The sequence below is a fragment of the Hetaerina americana genome, unplaced genomic scaffold (assembly GCF_022747635.1).
Source record: "Hetaerina americana unplaced genomic scaffold, ioHetAmer1.1.p SCAF_52, whole genome shotgun sequence".
NCBI lineage: Eukaryota > Metazoa > Arthropoda > Insecta > Odonata > Calopterygidae > Hetaerina > Hetaerina americana.
Genome location: NW_027287117.1, coordinates 703,132 through 721,915, shown reverse-complemented (window position 1 = coordinate 721,915; position 18,784 = coordinate 703,132). Strand labels below are relative to the sequence as shown.

At 38.8% G+C, this 18,784-nt stretch overlaps 2 protein-coding genes across 2 annotated transcripts; one reads left to right on the top strand and one right to left on the bottom strand.

Annotated features, from left to right (window-relative positions):
• Nucleotides 1-3,378: 3,378 nt before the first annotated feature.
• Nucleotides 3,379-10,729, bottom strand: LOC139694660 (uncharacterized). Its single transcript, XM_071593150.1, has 6 exons — nucleotides 10,293-10,729; nucleotides 9,942-10,112; nucleotides 7,590-7,802; nucleotides 6,967-7,191; nucleotides 5,512-5,632; nucleotides 3,379-5,054 (listed from the first exon to the last, which is right to left on the bottom strand). Exons 1-6 carry the CDS (start codon nucleotides 10,425-10,427, stop codon nucleotides 4,171-4,173), a joined length of 1,749 nt encoding a protein of 582 aa, XP_071449251.1. The 5' UTR covers nucleotides 10,428-10,729; the 3' UTR covers nucleotides 3,379-4,170.
• A 1,872-nt stretch (nucleotides 10,730-12,601) lies between these two features.
• Nucleotides 12,602-16,191, top strand: LOC139694667 (uncharacterized). The gene is made up of 4 exons (XM_071593162.1): nucleotides 12,602-12,910; nucleotides 13,240-13,407; nucleotides 14,702-14,822; nucleotides 15,752-16,191. The coding sequence occupies exons 1-4, from the start codon at nucleotides 12,854-12,856 to the stop codon at nucleotides 16,189-16,191; spliced, it is 786 nt and encodes a 261-aa protein (XP_071449263.1). The 5' UTR covers nucleotides 12,602-12,853.
• The last annotated feature ends 2,593 nt before the right edge of the window (nucleotides 16,192-18,784 follow it).

The window sequence follows — 18,784 nt, the reverse complement described above, 5'->3', positions numbered from 1 at the left end:
ATGGTATGTTAAATGTGTGAGCTTTTTTCTTCTTAGGCAGAGTTGCAGTAGCAGAGCACTACACAAAAAGGGAGCCAAAGACCAACTGAATAATTACAGGCCAATCTCACTAATTTCATGTATTTCAAAAATACTTGAAAAATTGATGGAAGAAAGACTATTAAAATTCCTCATAAAAAATAAAGTTCTTTCTCAGTCACAGCATGGCTTCACAAAAAATAAAAGTGTAGAAACTGCATGCAGTGATTATGTCACTAAAATTGCCCAAGCTTTAAGTGATAAAAAGCATGTTATAGGGGTTAACATGGATCTATCAAAAGCCTTTGATTCTGTAAAATCTAGCATTCTTTTAACTAAACTAGAACATTATGGTATCAGGGGAGTAGCTCATCATTGGCTTACATCTTTTTTGGAAAATAGGAAACAGTATGTAGTAATTGTTGGAAAAAATGGTGCTACCTACAAATCAAAAATGAAAACTATTAAATATGGTGTTCCACAAGGTTCTGTATTAGGGCCTTTACTTTTCCTGGTGTATGTGAACGACATTGAAAAAGCTATAATCTCTCCAGAGAATAATAACGTGGTGCTCTATGCAGATGACATAAGTCTAATAGCAGGTCATACTAAATCATCTCAATTAGAAATAGACATGTATGCTATGGCGAATTCAGTCGCTCAATGGCTGCATGTAAATAATTTACAACTAAATGCAAGAAAAACAGTTTACTTGGTATTTAGTAATAGAGACCTTCAGTCAAATATTTCTGTAGAAATAGAAAACCAATTGATCTCTGAGTTAGAACATACCACTTTATTGGGTTTAGAAATAGACAACAAGTTAAGCTGGAGGTTTCAAATGGAAAAATGTAGTAAAAAATTATGTTCAGCCCTATTCCTTTTAAAAAATCTTGCCAACTATTGTAATACAGAAGTATTAATCCTAGTATATCATGGTATATTTGAGTCCATAGCTCGATATGGCATTGTCTGCTGGGGGAGTTCAGCACATGGAAACATCAATAGAATACTCACACTTCAAAAACGTGCGTTAAGGGTTATATTTAAACTAAATGCAAGAAAATCCTGCAGGGAGTATTTCAAATGTCACAAAATCATGACCATTCCCAGTATATATATGTATAATGTGATATTGTATGCCTGCACGAAAACACCTTCACTGATCAGAAATAGGGACGTTCACAAGTACGACACCAGGGGCAAGGAAAATCTTCATAATGGCCATTGCCGAGTAGCAGTACTAAAAAAAACCCCAGAAGTTTCAGGAAGACTACTGTTTAATCGGCTTCCTGAAGAGTTAAAACGAATACTCCCCCAAGAAAATAAATTCAAAAAAATGTTAAAACATTTCTTTTTACATAATGTTTTTTATAGCGTCCAACAGTACACAGAAAGAGCCAATGTAGGAAATTCAACTTTTTTAAATCCTTAATACTCATATATGTCATGTACATTATTATTCCTAAGAACCTGTATACAATTGATGTAATTGAATTTTTGACGAAGCCCATGCAATTATGTATTGTTCTATGGCGAATAAAACTATCTATCTATCGGTTAAGAAATGCAACATTGATCCATGTCTGTGTCCATGACAAAACGTGAACTAAAATAATAGATTGCCATACAATAATCTATATTCCCTTTTACGAATGGTAGATGCAAGGAATTTAATTGATGTCAGCCATAACTGATATTGTTTTTGTGAAATGAGCGTCTCCCAAATGGTTCTCATGCCAGAATTATGTGAAAATGATTTGCGCTAAGGAATTTTAACCCTGATGCTTTTATTTTGAAATGTTGACCCTCTACCATGATGAAATAATAATGTGTGTATGTTTTACATTAGTTTCCTGGTGCGATCAAGAAAGAGTTGGGTGATGATGGAATCACAAATGATGTTATCGACAGCAGGGACAATGGACATCCAAGATGACATGATCATTGTCAAAGAGGAGGTTGCCACAGTCAGTGGATGCTCTGCTGCTCTGGAAATTGATACCGGTTCATCCATTGTACCATCAATCCAGGAAGGGGTAAGTCAATGGTCAGACAATGTAGATTCAGGGAATTTGGTGATTGCACGTATTAATTCCCTGAGCACAATTAGCCATCCATTAGTTTTCTTGAACCAAATCAATTTATTATGGTCCAAGGGTTTGTTGTACAGAAAAAGGACACGTCTAAGTCAATAAACAGCTGCTCTTGGCTTATTTTTGTTTGTGAACTAAGCTTGGTTTATCCACACTGATGGAGAGGGAGTTTTGTTTGCCCTACTCATCTAGCAGAAGTGTAGCATGGATTGACTTAGATAGCAGGTCATTGGTAGAAGGGGCTGACTCTAAAACAATGGTAAACAACGGTCAGCATAGAGCCCTGGAAGTATGCCAGGCAAGGGATTTAGTCTACCCAGGCGGTCATGAATGAATAAAAGGAAAAGAACTAGTCCCAGGACACCGGATTTGATCAGTTTAGGAGGTGATACATATATCGTCCCAATTTTGTATAGGGAATCACATGGTTATCCATCACTTAAATATGACTTGATCTAATGAAAGGATACCCCTCTAATGCCATGGGAAGTGAGTTTTGACAGTTGTACTATTGTAGTATGTAGACAGTTGGCCTATTCAAATTCATGTGTAATTTGAAACACTTACTGTAAGTAAAAGCTGTTCAATTGCCAGGAAAGATTTTTTTATAATTAAGATTGGGATGTTGATTAAGCCTGAGGTGAACTTGTTGCCTGGTTTATGGATGATATACCTGGAGCAATTCAACATCAGAGCATGTATACAAAAATAATGATTTATAGGCATTAGAAATTGGTGCGACCATGCTATGGAAAGTAAGATTTACAGCTGGGAGTGATAAAAGTCATTCAAACGACCTACAAACGTATAAGTTTTTCTCTTGGTAGCTCAGAGACCACCTTAATTATTTTTGTCCATGAGTTTGTTGTACAAATAAAGGATATGTTAAAGAACATATACAGCTGCAAATTATAGTTACAGATATTCATCAACAGAGTAGAACAAATGCTTAAACAGTTATTCCCAGTTGTTTTTAAATAGTGCTATTTAATTGAGATTCCTTAGACGGTCAGGTAACTTATTAAAAAGAATGTGGCTCATATTTTTAGACCCAAGTGCTGCATTTTTAGTTCTTATAAATGATTAGTGCAGGTTTTAAGAGGCTCTGGTATTATAAGTATGATAATCTTCATTGCTATCGTAGAATTGCTTGTTAAGTGATTGACAAATGATTATTCTGTGTACATACAAATATATAAAAGGATTGTCCAATAAATACCTGAACTAAGGACATAAAAACTTTATTTTGCAAAATTTAGTCTACATCAATTTTGTTCCCTTCAAAATACTCTTCATTGCCTGCTACGCACTTACAAGAAGATTGAAGATTGGATCATCATCTTTTTCACTGTTTAAAGCACCCTTGGAAGTCCTCAGCAGTTAGGCTTTTTAATTGTCTCATTGTTTCTTGCTTTATTGTGCCCACATCTACCCAGTGATGTCCCCTCATCACATTTTTGCATTATGAGAAAAGGAAAAAGTTGCAAAGGAGGGGGTGGTGGTTGAATTTTTTGCCAAAAGCTAGCAACCAATCAATGCTGAATGTGTAGGTGCATTGTTATGGTGAAGGATTCATCCATCATGTTCGGTTAAAATAGTGTGCACTGTTGATTTTCAAAAATTCAGTTCATCAGCTATCATTCGGACAGTTTTTTGACGATCGGTGAGGACAAGGGACCGCACACGATCAATGTTGTCGTCAACACAAGTGTTTGAAGGTCTTCTCGACCTTCCATCATCAGTGGCGTCTTGTCAGCCATCTTTATAAATGCTTAATCCACTTGAAAACAAATGTTTCCTTCACAGCATCATCACCATAAACAGTTGTCAACATTTCAGTAATTTCTTGAAAACTTTTACCGGACTTCAACCAAAAACAAAATGTTGATTTGAAGCTCTGTGATTTCGTCAATTTTCATTTTTACAAACAGTAAAAACAAGGACAACAGAAACTAACTTAATTGTCACCATATGGACAGCTCGATGATCTGCCAAGCACAGACTGATGACTCCCCAGCGGCCCTGGTTCCCTGAGACCCAATGAGCCGTTTGCGATTCAAAACGTGCTCCTTGAGGTGTTGCTTGAGAGTGAATGCCTTTCAACATTTTTCACATTGTGTGACCTTTCAACAGCATGAGTTACCATGTGACCCTCAAGGTGTTCCTTGCGAGTGAAACTTTTCGAACATATCCCACAAACGTGGGGCCTTTCACCCGTATGTATAAGCATGTGCCTCTCAAGGTGTTGCTTATGTGTGAACGCCTTGGAACATACCTCGCACTTGTGGGACCTTGTACCACTATGTATCAACATGTGCTCTTTTAGCTGTTGCTTCAGTGTGAATGCCTTTGGACACAACTCGCACTTGTGGGGTTTCTCCCCGCTGTGAATAACCATGTGATCTTTGAGGTGCTGCTTGAGTGTGAACGCCTTCTCACATACATCACATTTGTGTGGCCTTTCCCCAGTGTGCGTCAACATGTGACCCTCGAGGTGTTGCTTGTGATGGAAACCTTTTGAACATATCTCGCATTTGTGCAGCCACTTGCCATTATGTAGCAGCATATGCCTCTTAAGGTTTTTCTTTTGTGAGAATCCTCTCGAGCAAATCTCACACTTGTGCTGCTTCTCACCTCCATGCGTCAGCATGTGCCTTCCTAGATCTCTCTCACATTGGAAACCTTTGGGACACTGCTGGCATTGGTGTTTCTTTTTCACACCATGCACCGATGCCACATGTCCATCCAGATCACTCTTACCCTCAAACACCTCGGAGCAAACGTCACATCTTATTTGTTGCATCTTCTTCACAGGGTGGACACGCCTCACATGAGCATCGAGGACGTCCTCTTGCGCAAATCCCTCATTGCAAATTTTAAACCTCTCCGGCAAATTCCCCACGCCATCTTCCCCTGGACCTTCTTGCCCTTGGCCACCACCTGGAACAGTTGGATCACGCAAAGGGTTAACCCTTATTATGTATGTTCAATTCAAACAAAGGAGCGAGATGACGTCAGCCAACAAAAACATTAAAAAAAACATGCTAATAGAACACTTGCAGAGATTCCAAATTTTCAGTGACAAGACAACCTTCATCAGGGGAAAGAAGGTTGTCATGCATCTGCATAAATTGCATGCTCACCTATGGTGCCATGACAAAGAAATTGGCCATATATCACAATCAATGCTCGCAAAAGTGAGTTCAATTACAGCCAATGTGATACCGTATGAAACTTCGAAACCAAAGAAAAATGTACTTGCAACTTCATTATTGCATATACTGGTGGCACAATAACCGACAGTTCCAAATCACCGAAGGAGAAATACTGAAAGCAGTGACAGGGATTTGCTGGATGCAAAAGTGAAAACTCAGCAGATTCCAGAGCCCCCCCTTACCTTGTCCCAGGGACCCATCACCTCTCGGGCCTCCTCCCTCCAGAGGAATGTCAACGTCACACTCTTCCTTAATTTCCACATCCACATTAAAGGAAGGGCAGAATTCTCCATCTACAGGACCCTGCAGCGAGATCAAAGACAAACATTGCAGACAACGAGCATATCCGTGCCAAACATTCAGCAAATGCCCCACCAATGTTCTTACGTTGAATATGAAAATGTATAATAATGTACTATTCATTTTAAAAGCTAAAATAATAATTTACAACTAACTTGATTGTGAAAAATTGATGACTACCATCAAAAAACATTCTCCTCATGAAGTGAACCCTCGAACAGCAACTGTTACAATTATTGTCTTGCCATTGATGGCAGGATAATATTAGGTTTGAATGATTTTAAGCACAAAAAATAAATCCACATATACATCTACTTATTACCACGCAAGCCGCCGCAAGGGCGTGTGGCTTGGGGGGTGTTAGGACACCACCCGTAGTTTAGAAAAAAAACCGCATGCAAAACCCACAAATTCATTCGTCCACAAAAAAACCTGGCATACATTCATGCAAGAATACTTACACCCCACACATGCAAACACTCAAACTACATCTTACATACACATCACCTGAAAGTATACCTAACAGCTTTGCAGTGTTTAACTTTGCTCCGACTTGTAAATTCAATGTTTTTAATATTTCCAAACTGACTTCGGTTTCTTACTATTATCCATGCATTTCCATAGAATTCTCACCGATGACGAAGGTTTTTATGTTCTCCTACCGATTTATGCAATCAGAAGAATAGGAACTGCAGTCCTTTACCCTTAACTATTACCTACTCACATCAATTGGTTTTTACACCATGATGTTTTCCTTATTTCCTGAAGAAAGGTCACCCTTATATCATTTTTAATTTTCATAAAGAGTCCTTCCTTGGAATTCCCACATCAGAGTTTACCACCAATTTCCTTTTCATTTATGAAAATTGATAATGAATACTGGTCAATGCATGGCAATATTTTCATTCTGATCATTTAAGCGTATATCTTTCCATTCAATCCCAAGGAAAATATAAAATTTGGTTGGTTGCTTAAACAAATGTTAACAAACAATTACATAACTGATTTCATTACCCTCCTGATTTCATTTTGATTATATTAATTATGGAAACCTAATTTCATTCACTGCAATGGTAGAGTCAAAAGCAGATTTACACTCACTCAATGAGTTAGAAAGGGCATTGAAGTAATTGAAATCAAATAAGGCCATGCCATGAGTAGGCAGCATCACCAAAGGAAATTACTTATATGTAAATTAGTGCAGGAAGAAATGTTTTAACAGACTAATTTGAAGTATTGATATTCAGGACACCGTTTACCAAAGTTTTACTCTGAGTGACACTAAATTCAGTGTGCAAATGGCTAGTTATCATCAGGACATGAATATGTATACTAACCAAATTCCCTGAATCTAGATTGCCCGACCATTGGCTTTCTCCTTTCTGAATTGACGGTACAATTGTTGAGCCAGTATCAATATCCAGAGCAGCAGAGCATCCACTGACAGTGGCAACCTCCTCTTTGACAATGATCATGTCATCTTGGACGTCCACAGCCCTCCTGTCAATAGTGTCATTTGTGATTCCATCATCACCCAACTCTTTCTTGATCCCACCAGGAAACTAATGTAAAACATACACACATTATTATTTCATCATGGTAGAGGGTCAACATTTCAAAATAAAAGCATCAGGGTTAAAATTCCTTAGCGCAAATCATTTTCACATAATTCTGGCATGAGAACCATTTGGGAGACGCTCATTTCACAAAAACAATATCACTTATGGCTGACATCAATTAAATTCCTTGCATCTACCATTCGTAAAAGGGAATATAGATTATTGTATGGCGATCTATTATTTTAGTTCACGTTTTGTCATGGACACAGACATGGATCAATGTTGCATTTCTTAACTCTGCCTAAGAAGAAAAAAGCTCACACATTTAACACACCATAATAACCAAATTTTGGAATTGTTATCATCTATGACTAGAATGCATAATTGTTTAATTTACTAACCTGAATCTCCACTCCACAGTTATTATTACAAGCCATCCAATTCACCGGAATGCCTGTTGAATGAGTGTCCTCCATCTGAACCGCTGCTTTTTGCACCGAATGATCCTCCGCAGGACTACTGTATGCCCACACTTTGCCCGATGTACCATCAACCAACTCATCTCCAGTCCTGTCTGCACCCTTGTTGTCATGGCTTGGGACATCACTCTCCTCCTAATAAACCATAAACACAGGAATCAACCAAAAGGTCGGTTTGGTAGGTGATGGTAGAGTTCACCCAATACTAAGCCCTATTCGGCATAATGTGGAATTCTCTCAATATCAAGGTATTAACAAAGAGAGGTGGGCATCTCCTTTCCCTGAGCCACCTACGGCTTCCCAGAGAAATACCCTGTGAAGAATTACACAGCTTGAGTGCATATCAGAGGGTGACCATGTCAGAGGTGTGCCCAGGTATCAAACTCAAAAGGGTTATCACCAAATGATCCTATCCCTGGGAAATCTACAATTTTGGCAGTAGAGTCCATAGTTAATTATGTCATTAATGCATTTGAAGAAAAGGAATCAGTCTCAGTGACACTATGTGATCTTAGTAAGGCCTTCGACTGTGTTAATCATTCAATATTACTAACAAAGCTAGAATATTATGGTATTAAGGGAGTTGCACTGAAACTAATGAAGTCATATTTGGATGATCGCCACCAATTGGTTGAACTTGATGGCTGTCGGTCTGCAGCTCTTAAAGTAAAATGTGGTGTACCACAGGGCTCTGTGCTTGGCCCAGTACTTTTCATTATCATGATTAATGATTTGCCCTGTAATATGAAACCTAGATCTGTTGTATATGCTGATGACACTACTTTTGTGCAAAAGTGTCAACATCCAGAAGATGCAAAGTTACGATCTAGCGCTACCCAAAAACAGGCTAAGGAATGGTTTGATGTTAATCATTTACAATTAAATACTAACAAAACTCAGCATATTGTGTGCAGTCTTAAATCAAAAACAACTAATATTGAAACTGCTAAAATACTAGGAATTTATATTGATACAAAACTTAATTGGGAGACTCACATCAGTCAGACCTGTAATAAACTTAGTAAAGCTGTTTATATGTTAAGAAAGCTCAACTTTATCATTTCAAATGAGTATCGTTTAACACTTTACCATGCCTTCTTTCAATGTCATTTGAATTATGGTGTTGAGTTATGGGGTCATTCCCCTCATGTTAAACAAATTTTGCTACTGCAAAAGAGAGCTATTCGCTCTCTTGCTAATATACCACCACGTGATTCCTGCAAACCTTTTTTTATTAGGTATAGAATCATGACTGTATTTTGTTTGTATATCTTTAAGGCTCTGATTCATGTGAAAGTTAATCTAGAAACTTACCAATTAAGATCCAACCTCCATAACTATTCCACAAGAGGTAAATCGAATCTAAATACTACTTATTGTAGATTGTCATCAACTTACAACACATTTCACAATATGAACATACGACTGTATAACTATCTGCCTACTCAGTTGAAATCAGATGGTATCCAGAGTTTCAAGAATAGGGTATATACCTGGTTACTTGCTCACCCACTTTACTCATTGGATGAATTCTTTTGTTACAATCTTCATCACATTTAAGAACTTATGTTTATATATTAAGTAATATTATGATTGACGACATTTAATATGGTTGTACCATTTTTAAAATGAATAAAGTATTATTATTATTATTATTATTATTATTACAGGATGACGCCAAAGACAGGAGATAAAAAGGACCAGTTGGTTTCCTTATTCCACCTATATTTTCCAAGGTAATTCTGGTAGAACACGAAATATCACACAGCTCGAATGAAGCTGAATATGTCCACCACGGCGTGCCTGGGAATCGAAATGGTGCTGTATGAATTGTTTTATTTTTTACATATGGGTTACTGATATGACAGGGACATTGGGCAAGGATGTGAAAAGAAGGGTCATTTAACTTCGATTTGAAGCGTAGTTTTATGCAGTGCGGAAACATGGTCATTGAAACATGATGATGGTAGAACTCTCTGTGTGAGAGTGTGTGATAATCTAGAGTTATCAACATAAATCTGTACATCGGAGGCTTTTTAAATGAGGTTGTGGAGAAGGTGATGTGGATAGATAGGGAAAACAACACACTTTACAATGTTGTCTTACTCGAAGAGAGACTATTTTCGCCTGACTTCAAAATGCCTGTGATTTATCATAAAGATATGAGATACGAGAATTATTTTCATGCATTGTAATAAAATCAGATGCATGAAATATGCATTTTTAGCAAAAGAGTCTCTCCCGGCATCATTCAATTTAATGGATAAAACTGACCTCCTCTCGATTGGTTATCCAGTCTTTCAATGGATGATTACATCCCTTTTGGATCCGATTGTAGAAAACAAACAAACACTCCGTGCATCGACGCTTAAATAGCCGGAATTCCGTAAGCTTCTCCATGCAGGTAGAACAAACCAACCAGGGATAGTTTGTATCCTCTACAACCTATTAACATGTTTCAAATATAGACGTTAACAACACAATACTCAAATAGACTCTTTCCCAAATAGCACTATACTTTTTCCCAACAGTGTGCTGACTCGTAAATCAATTACTGATTACTTTCACCGAAGACCTCCAAAACCATAACTGAACTAAATACATCACACATTCAACTCAACTTACTTTAACATTTATTAAATCTTCTATCGTCTTTTCCAACATGAATTCCAATTTATTATTCTCATCGTAAATATTTATCAACAGTCCACCACTGTTTAAACATAATCTGCACAACTCAAAGTCGGTTTTATCACACATGCTGAGCGTATAAACGAGCGCCCAATGATTTTCTTGGCAACCTGACGTAAATAATGTTGTGACATCTTTCACATATTACTTGTGGTAGATTTAAAAATTATAAACACACTCCTGAAACACATCACCAAAGTGTTTATAACTGAACTCATGCATTCCATTCTTCATTTCTTCCCTTCTCCATCTTTGGGTGGTTTTTCGAACATTACAACTGATATCGAAATACATGGAAAGGAATTATCTTTAAGAGGGTACAAAGTTATTTCTCGTAATGAATCATATCTAATCCCATAACTGAGTAAAGGGAAATCGGAATCAGCCTTTTTGTTGATGACGTAATATTTTATTTGAGCTGCTCACAGGCATTCTTAAAACTTACATTAACTTAGAAAGAACGCATCAAAACTTTAATAATCCGTATATTCTTTTCGAAACTTCCGTTCAAAGGATTTACAAGGGCTATAAATAAGATATCAACCTTGAAAAATAGCAATAAATTTAAAGATGTAACAGCTATTATAGCATTGGAGTGGTATAAAAGTATTCTTGGGAATATGGTGCCGCTATGCTACTGAGCTCTTCTGAAACGATATATTTCATGAAGGCCCCGATACGGGTATTAAGGACAAGTTCGCATTATTCTTCGAACGATGACGAGGTCCTGCTGTTTTAAATATTAGAAACTTGTGGTGACGCCTTTGAGTGGATCTGAGGTGCCATCAATCATTTATCATCTGTATTAAGAAATATTACAATAAGTATTATGCACCTTCTGAAATGTGGGTGTATTCCCTGTTCGCATAAGAATACTATGTAAATTTAAGATAAACGTACCTACGGTCGTGAAACAATGAAAAACGAAATAGCCGAGACCCTAAACTTGAGTGACACTAGATTTGCTTTTTAAGGGCAAAAATGAACCCACCAACCCATTTATTCAGACCTACCTACGGGATATTTTATTCCACTCGGGAAAGGCCTTTCTGGCAGGGGAAACGCCGTGTCCGGTTTACTCAAGGCACTACCCTAGCCCCGCTACTCATTTCCTTGTTTATTGTTTGTAATCTGCGATTGACGGGTCCCTGGAAGAGGAGGAATCGTGGAAAACCCTGAAAGTGGGAGTGAGTGCGATTCACGAAGGTCTGATACACCCGAGTGATTTCACATTTACATAAGTCCTTTGTGTGTCATTGACGTGTCAATGCCATAGGAGAAATCGTTGTAAACCCAGCGAGTGTGAATATGGGTGATCCGCATAGGTCCCCGTTTCTGAACACACCCGATTGATTGAGTGAATGAGCGAGAACTTGAGTCCATCCGTTTTAATTGATTTGCGATAGACGGGTGCTTGGCAAAGGGGGAAACCTTGTAATCCCTGAAAGAGGGAGTACTTGTGATTCGCCTTAGTCCAAAATTTGCAAAAGTTTTTAGTTCAAAGCAAGAGAACTTTATGGAATTTTTTTAATATTAGACAAAAGGCTAAGAAAACATTCTTCTCTTACACTTGTAAAACACTCAAAAAAGGCACACCAGGGACTTAAAGAGGGTGTATAATATAAATTAGTTTTGAAATATTTTGTTAAAACACATGCAGCGTACTGTTCTTGTACATTAATACATTCGTTGTCAAACCAGATTACCTAGGGTAGAATATCAGCACAGTATAGACCAGAATATGGTCATATTTTTATGCTGCTATTACATGCATGAATTCATAGTTATTCCTCCAGGTTGATTTCGTTGCCAAGGCCATTGTAAATCTTTCGACCCGCATCTTCGATAAGAATATTTATACATCAAAATAAGATTTTACAAGCACACAAACGAGGCAGTGGTACAAACACGATGTTCTTAGTCATAAAAATAAGCGTCAAACAAAGAAATATGTTCTTACCTCTAGATTTCAAATATCGAATTACTGCATTAATTAAAGTTATTACAAGAATTAAACAACAGTCATGCGGAAGACACCGAATTTATTTTGCCTAAGGAAACCTCCGTCTTTTATCATCTTGCGTCAACAAAGCCCTTCGTTTTTTCCACAAGTAAAGAGTTTCTCAAAGAAATAACCAATGTTATTAGGACCAACATATATTGTAAACTCCCGCCATGGCGATTAGTCTTCTGCCCGTTGGCCCGCTTCTATCACTTGGCATTATGGGGTCGCAAAATGGCGTATTGAGATACACTTGCCGAAAACCCAAGGGCCGGCAGGAGCAACTGAAATTGCGGCCTCCTGCTGTGCAGCGAAACTGGACTCTTTTCAAAATGGTGGATTTCGGCAGTGGAATCACGGTCAGCTTTATTCCATGTCAATATAAGTTCTTAGGAAAACTGTGATACTCCATCAGCTCAGAAAGATCTCATTCAAAGCTGATATAGAATTTCCTTTACTCAGCTGTGGCAGTATATGTGATTAATCGGGAAAAATGCGTGCATACCTCATTCTGATGCTAATCTGGGATTCTATGGTGTCCTTCGTAAATGTGAGTAATTATTGCGCCAAACTGTTAAGTTGAGACGGTTGGGACGCTGCTTATGTTTAAACAGAAATGTTTGTTGGACAATTGCTAATTATTCTCCATGGGAACAGTAAATTGGAATTCACATAGGGAGGATTTAATGAAGGTCAAATAAGCTGAGTTGTTCGTGGGATGTCCTTAAATTGCATATGATGTGATGCCTCCCTGAAGTAAATCCGTAATTGTTTTACGAGTTTTGTACGGTTTTTGGTAAAGGTATAGCGAGTGATAATTGGGGAAGAGGAGTTTCGAGATTTTCGTTGTTAATACTTGTTTTTGAAATCCGTTAATAGGTAGTGGTGGCAACAAGTTTTCTCCGGTTGGTGTTTTCTAAATATACGGAAAATCTGACGGAATTACGACTCATTGAGCATCGGTGTGCCGATTGTTGGTTTGTGCGTTACAATCTCATCCGAGAAGGGTGCAATCTTGAAACGAAGAACGGGATAAGCAATGGAGAGGTCAGTTTTATGCAATAAATTGAACCATGTCAGTATCAAAGATATCATTTGCCAAAAACTATATTTCGCGTCATCTGTTGTGATTAATATCTTGAAAAACAATTTTAAAATATTCATATTCAAAACGAGCATATCGGAAGTGTAGCGTAATTACTCGCTCTTCGTTTAGGGAAACACGGAAGCACGGAGATTGTACATTTTAATTTCGAATAACTAATGGCGATGGATAAAAAAATTTTCGTTTCGAAACCCTTGGAAGCCCAGTTTCCTTAATCTACTGACATTAGCAACTGATATCCTTTGTAATCACAAAAAAGTTTGTCTATGGAATGATTAAGATTAGTTGCCCTGATGCCCTCCTTGTGGACTGTTGGCCCTCTGCCACTCTTAAATAGTAGCGTGTGTATTCTGTGAATTAATTTCACGGTGGGACCAAGAAAGAGTTGGGTGACGACGCAATCGCCAGCGACGCTACATGAACTGTGTTCATAATCCTGAGAGAAGGAAGTGCTTAGCCAAAAGTTATTACGAAAAAGATACGGATTTGTCAGGGTTGCCATGTTAAAAAATATATACTTGTAGGGCACAGAAGTGCAATGCAATTTTAGTGAACGATTACAAGTGGCCACAGTTGATAAATCCTCATCTAATCTAGGTGGCTACGACCGCCGAAATACTGTCTTAACTTAGTGAGGTTTTTAGTGTTTCCCACTGTGTTCTCTTGCCTCCAAACAAAACTCCGATTGAAATACTACTCGACAACTAGTTTCCCGTTGTCTCATCATACTTTCTTCATTCCGTCCGGCCCCCCTATCCATCATAATCCTTCCACAACTTCCTCGCTTGCCTAACATTCTCCTCATTAAATACTGCAGTCTTCAACATCCCTTTTGATTGCAGTAATGGCTAGGAGAATGCGAAAACCTCCATCGACCATGATAAATCAATGGAAATGCATAGATTAATCTACTGTTCATTCTTGAACTCTATCATACCTCACCCCCTGTTCACTGCTTTTAAAAAGATCGGATTACACATTTTGTCACACTGATTATGTCAGTTGTTAACTTGGTTGCCAGTTTTTAAAGGTTCAACTCACGAGTAGGCGGCTTTTTGAAGAGAGAAAAATTATTTTTCCATAACATCAAATGCTTAAAATGATATTATAAATTTAAATATCAATTGTACTGCTTTGTAAAATTTCAAATTCTCAGTATGAACGTAGATGGTAAGTTTGCTGGATATTTTGCATTGTTACATTATAAATGTCAAATGTTTGTCTCTGATCCTGCAGGAGCGTTTGGAAGATGAAGAATCGTTCTTGTCCTTCAGTGTGGATGTGGAAATTAAGGAGTGTGATGTAGACATTAATCAAGATGGAGGAGGCCTGGGAGGTGATGTGTCGCAGGTACAAGGTAAGGAGGGATCATGGCTGCACCATTTTCACCTTTGCTTCTTGCTAATCCCTTTCAATGGCCTTTTTTGTTTTCCCCTTTGGTGATGTAGAAGTGGCAGTGGTTATGTTGTCAATGTATACAAACGTGTAATTGCAGATACTTTTATTTTGCCCAGCAGTTTTATATTCCATCGCCCCTTGTATTCACTTTGGTGACATTAATTGTGAAATTTGTGTAGTGTCTTTGTCATGTGTTAGCTTTTGTTATTTTGAGTTTTAAAGACTATCAAGATTCTGTCCTTATGTACAAGGGTGTTCTTAATTTTCATTCATTTAGTTCAAATTATTCATGTTGGTGGCTATGATTCCATTTTCTGGAGCTAAATTTCCTAGTTAAAATTTTCAATGCTGCTGAGGCGTCTTTGCAATACGTGTTTTGGAAATGATTTCAAAGTTCCGCGATGCAGAAGTTCTGTCGATAGTGCTCTGAGCTGGTGACGGGTGGGCATGGGATCAGTTGCGGTTAATGCCCCCCCCAGTACCCTCAGCTGCTCTGCCATCCATTCACGTTGTTAATTCATGCCCAAGCGTCAAAAATGTGTTTTCTTAAAACTGATGTCCTGACTGAATTTTTCAATATCCTCTGCTTAGTGGGGCAAATAGTGGGAAAAGTGAAAATGTAATGATGTAAATAAGGAGTTCCACTTTCTTAGGAATAACAGGAAGTTTCATTTGGTCTGATAATAATGCAGTAAATTTTGGGAAAGCGTTCATTCCTTTGATGCAAATACATGGTTTAGGTGTACATACATGCGTGTAAATAAAACAAGTAACTTGAACTGCGCAAAGCTGTTAATCTTAGGGCTAACCCGTTGGATGATCCTACTCTAAGGGACCATTTGGTCTCAATTTTGCCCAAATAAAGACCTCTATCTATCTATCTTTCAGATGGTGGCCAAGGGCGAGATGGCGCCGGGAAGGGTGGCATGGGGTACTTTCTGCACAGGTGTCAAATTTGCAAGGGTTTGGAGGGATTTGCACGGAAGGTCGCCCTCTTAGCTCAAGTGGTGCGTGTGGCACCTGTCGGGGGAAAGAAACTCAAACGTGATGTTTGTACCGCGGCGTTCAAATGCAAAAGGGACTTTGATGGGCACGTGGCGTTGGTGCGTTCACGGGGAAAGGAACGTACAAATGTGATCTTAAGGGTGTTGTTTGAGAGTGGATGCTTTTGGACACGTCCCATGTTTGTGTGGCCTTTCACCAGTGTGTGTCGACGTATGGCCCTCGAGGAGTTGATTGTGACGGCAACCTTTCAAACATATCTCACACTTGTGTGGTCTTCCACCAGTGTGCGTCGAAATGCGTCTCTTAATGCTTTGCTCAAGTGAGAATGCTCTTGAGCATATCTCGCACTTGAGCCACCCGTCACTTGTGTGTGTCAACATGTGCATTCTCAGTTGACTCTCACTTCACTTTTGTGACCTCTGGGGCAGTGTTGGCATTGGTGTTTCTTTTTCAGAGCGTGCACCAATGTCATGTGTCCATCGAGGTCACTTTTGCACTCGAACGCCTCGGAACTAACATCATGTATGTGTCGTTCTCCTCTTCACAAGGTGCACATGCATCACGTGAGCTTTGAGGATGTCCTTTTGTGCGAATCCCTCGTTCCAAATCTGAAACCTCTGCAGAAGTCACCATAGAATATTGCTCAGGAAATGGCTGGACCTTTTTTCTCATTTGGCTAACCCATTGCAAGATCCAACTATATCTTGTGGTGGCCAAGAACAAGATGGTGCAGGGAAGACTGCGGTGGGGAACGTCCTGGATGCATCAAATTTTCAGTTTTTATGTCCGCAATGTCTCAACCAAGAGACTTCTCTAGAGGGAAACGTTGCTCCATTGTGGTAAGTACCTTCAGAAATGTGATATTTGTTAGAAATTGTTCACTGCAAATGAATACCTTTAAGGATCACACCCACGTACAGGGGAAACCCCAAAAGTACCGACCCAGCAAAGAAAACACCTAATAAGTCACCCAATTCATTCATCTTAGAAATTGGTGTTTTTGCCTTTATGAATGCTATCTCAGCTGGTTTCAAGACTTCCATCCTAGGGATGAACAAGTACAGAAAATTCAAACGTACCTCATATCTCCAGGATGATTAGATCTAAAAAATTAAGTGTTCCATCTGGGTCTCTGACAATTTTCAAATGTAAGTCCTGGGAATTTATGAAGGTTAGAAAACTGTTCAATTGCTTCTTTTTTTCTGTCCATCACAGAAAGCATCAACTGCGCTTCAAATATTGTCTGTGTAAAGTGTTCAGCTCACTAGTTCAAAGGTGTTTTGGGTCTGAAACATTAGAAACCACCAGGTCACTTTTTCTTGTAGACGAAAAAATCTGTGAACTGACAGATTTATTTGTTTGGCGACATTCTTTTCCAGAGGGCTGCAGATGAATTGATGAAGGCTTTGCATGTTCTGTGAATCTCAGGAATTGGGTCTTTTCTAAAAACTATTGTTTGGTTTTTGGAGATGAACTCTTTGCATTTCCTAATAGAGTCGTTTCTATCAATGAGGGTTACGTCGGTTCCTTTATCTCCATTGGAACTAATGTCTTCCTTAGATATAGTTTTATAGATGGACACCTAGGTTCTGAAATCTTCCGTTTTCCTAAGTGCCATCTGAAGAATGTAAGTTGGTGAAAAAGGAATGGATCTCCAAGGGATGCATTTTGTCGTGCCAGAGTTACCCTTCCGCGGAGCCAATTCTGAATCCATTGCATAAGTTTTTAGATCTTCAGTCAAAATGGGCATATGAAGACTTGACTTCAACTCCTTGCTCAGCTGTCCGAGCTCTGCAGGTTTCAAATTGTTGAGATAAATTTACCACTTTGTTGCTAAATTAATGTGGAATGTTGATGGGGTCGTATCTCAAGTCATGGAAGGAAGCTTTTTTGCCATCACATTTCTTTCCTAACTGCAATTTCACTTGCTTCTTGGCTCACAGAATTATTCGAGGTCATTGCGTCCAGTGGAGAGAACTTGTCAATTCTAGGTGTAGCAGAAACAGATAATGGGAATTCCGTCCCTCCTGAGATACCATTTGTGCAGCCATGCTTGCTTGGCACCTGATTCCGAGTAATGCCCGGCTGCAGACATGGCCTTGCGCTTGATATTCATGTACTCGGCTATGATGTTGAGAGAGAGGTACAGGACGACCTAGGTTTCTTTACAGCATCAAATCTTAACGTAAATTGGAAATTTTAGAACACACATGTATGTTCAAATGCTTGGAAAAGAAAAGCTAACGGAGCTAAGATAGGATGACCGAAGGAATGTAATAGGATGGCCTTACCGGTTAATGGTGTGGCGATTGGGTGGAGGGCCACTTGGATTGCTAATGGCATGAATGGGAGTGGGTTGGTGGTATGGCTGGTTGGCCGCTGTTTGAGGGGGGTTAAAGTGTGGGTTGGTCATTGGGAAATGCAATAATTGGGAGCGTAAGGGATGTGAAAATTCTTTGGTAAAATCATCCTTTCTGGAATAGGCATGATGTAGCATCTCCAGCTGTTCCATTGCATCCAGGTGGCGTCCCTTCCTCTCTGTATGCGCTGGAGAGAGGCCATGAAGTTACTTGTTTTGCGAATTGAGTGACTCCCAATCGGTTCTTGTGCTTGGATAATATAAAAATGTTTGGCCCAAAGAATAAGTTGAAGCTCTTATGTTGAAATGTTGACCGTTAGCCATTATGAAATAGCAATGTGTGCATGTTTTATATTAGTTTCCTGGGGATTCAGGGAATTTGGCGAGTGCATTTAACCGTCTGCAAATTGGATTTAGTGGCATTCAGAGTAGAACTAAAAATGAAGAAATAGCTTCATTTACGAGGCCGCATGCTTAGTGTGTAATCATCAATGCCAAATGTCCAAGGGGGGGCAGTAATTTTGTTGGTAGATAACTGAGGGATAGCCCAGAACGGA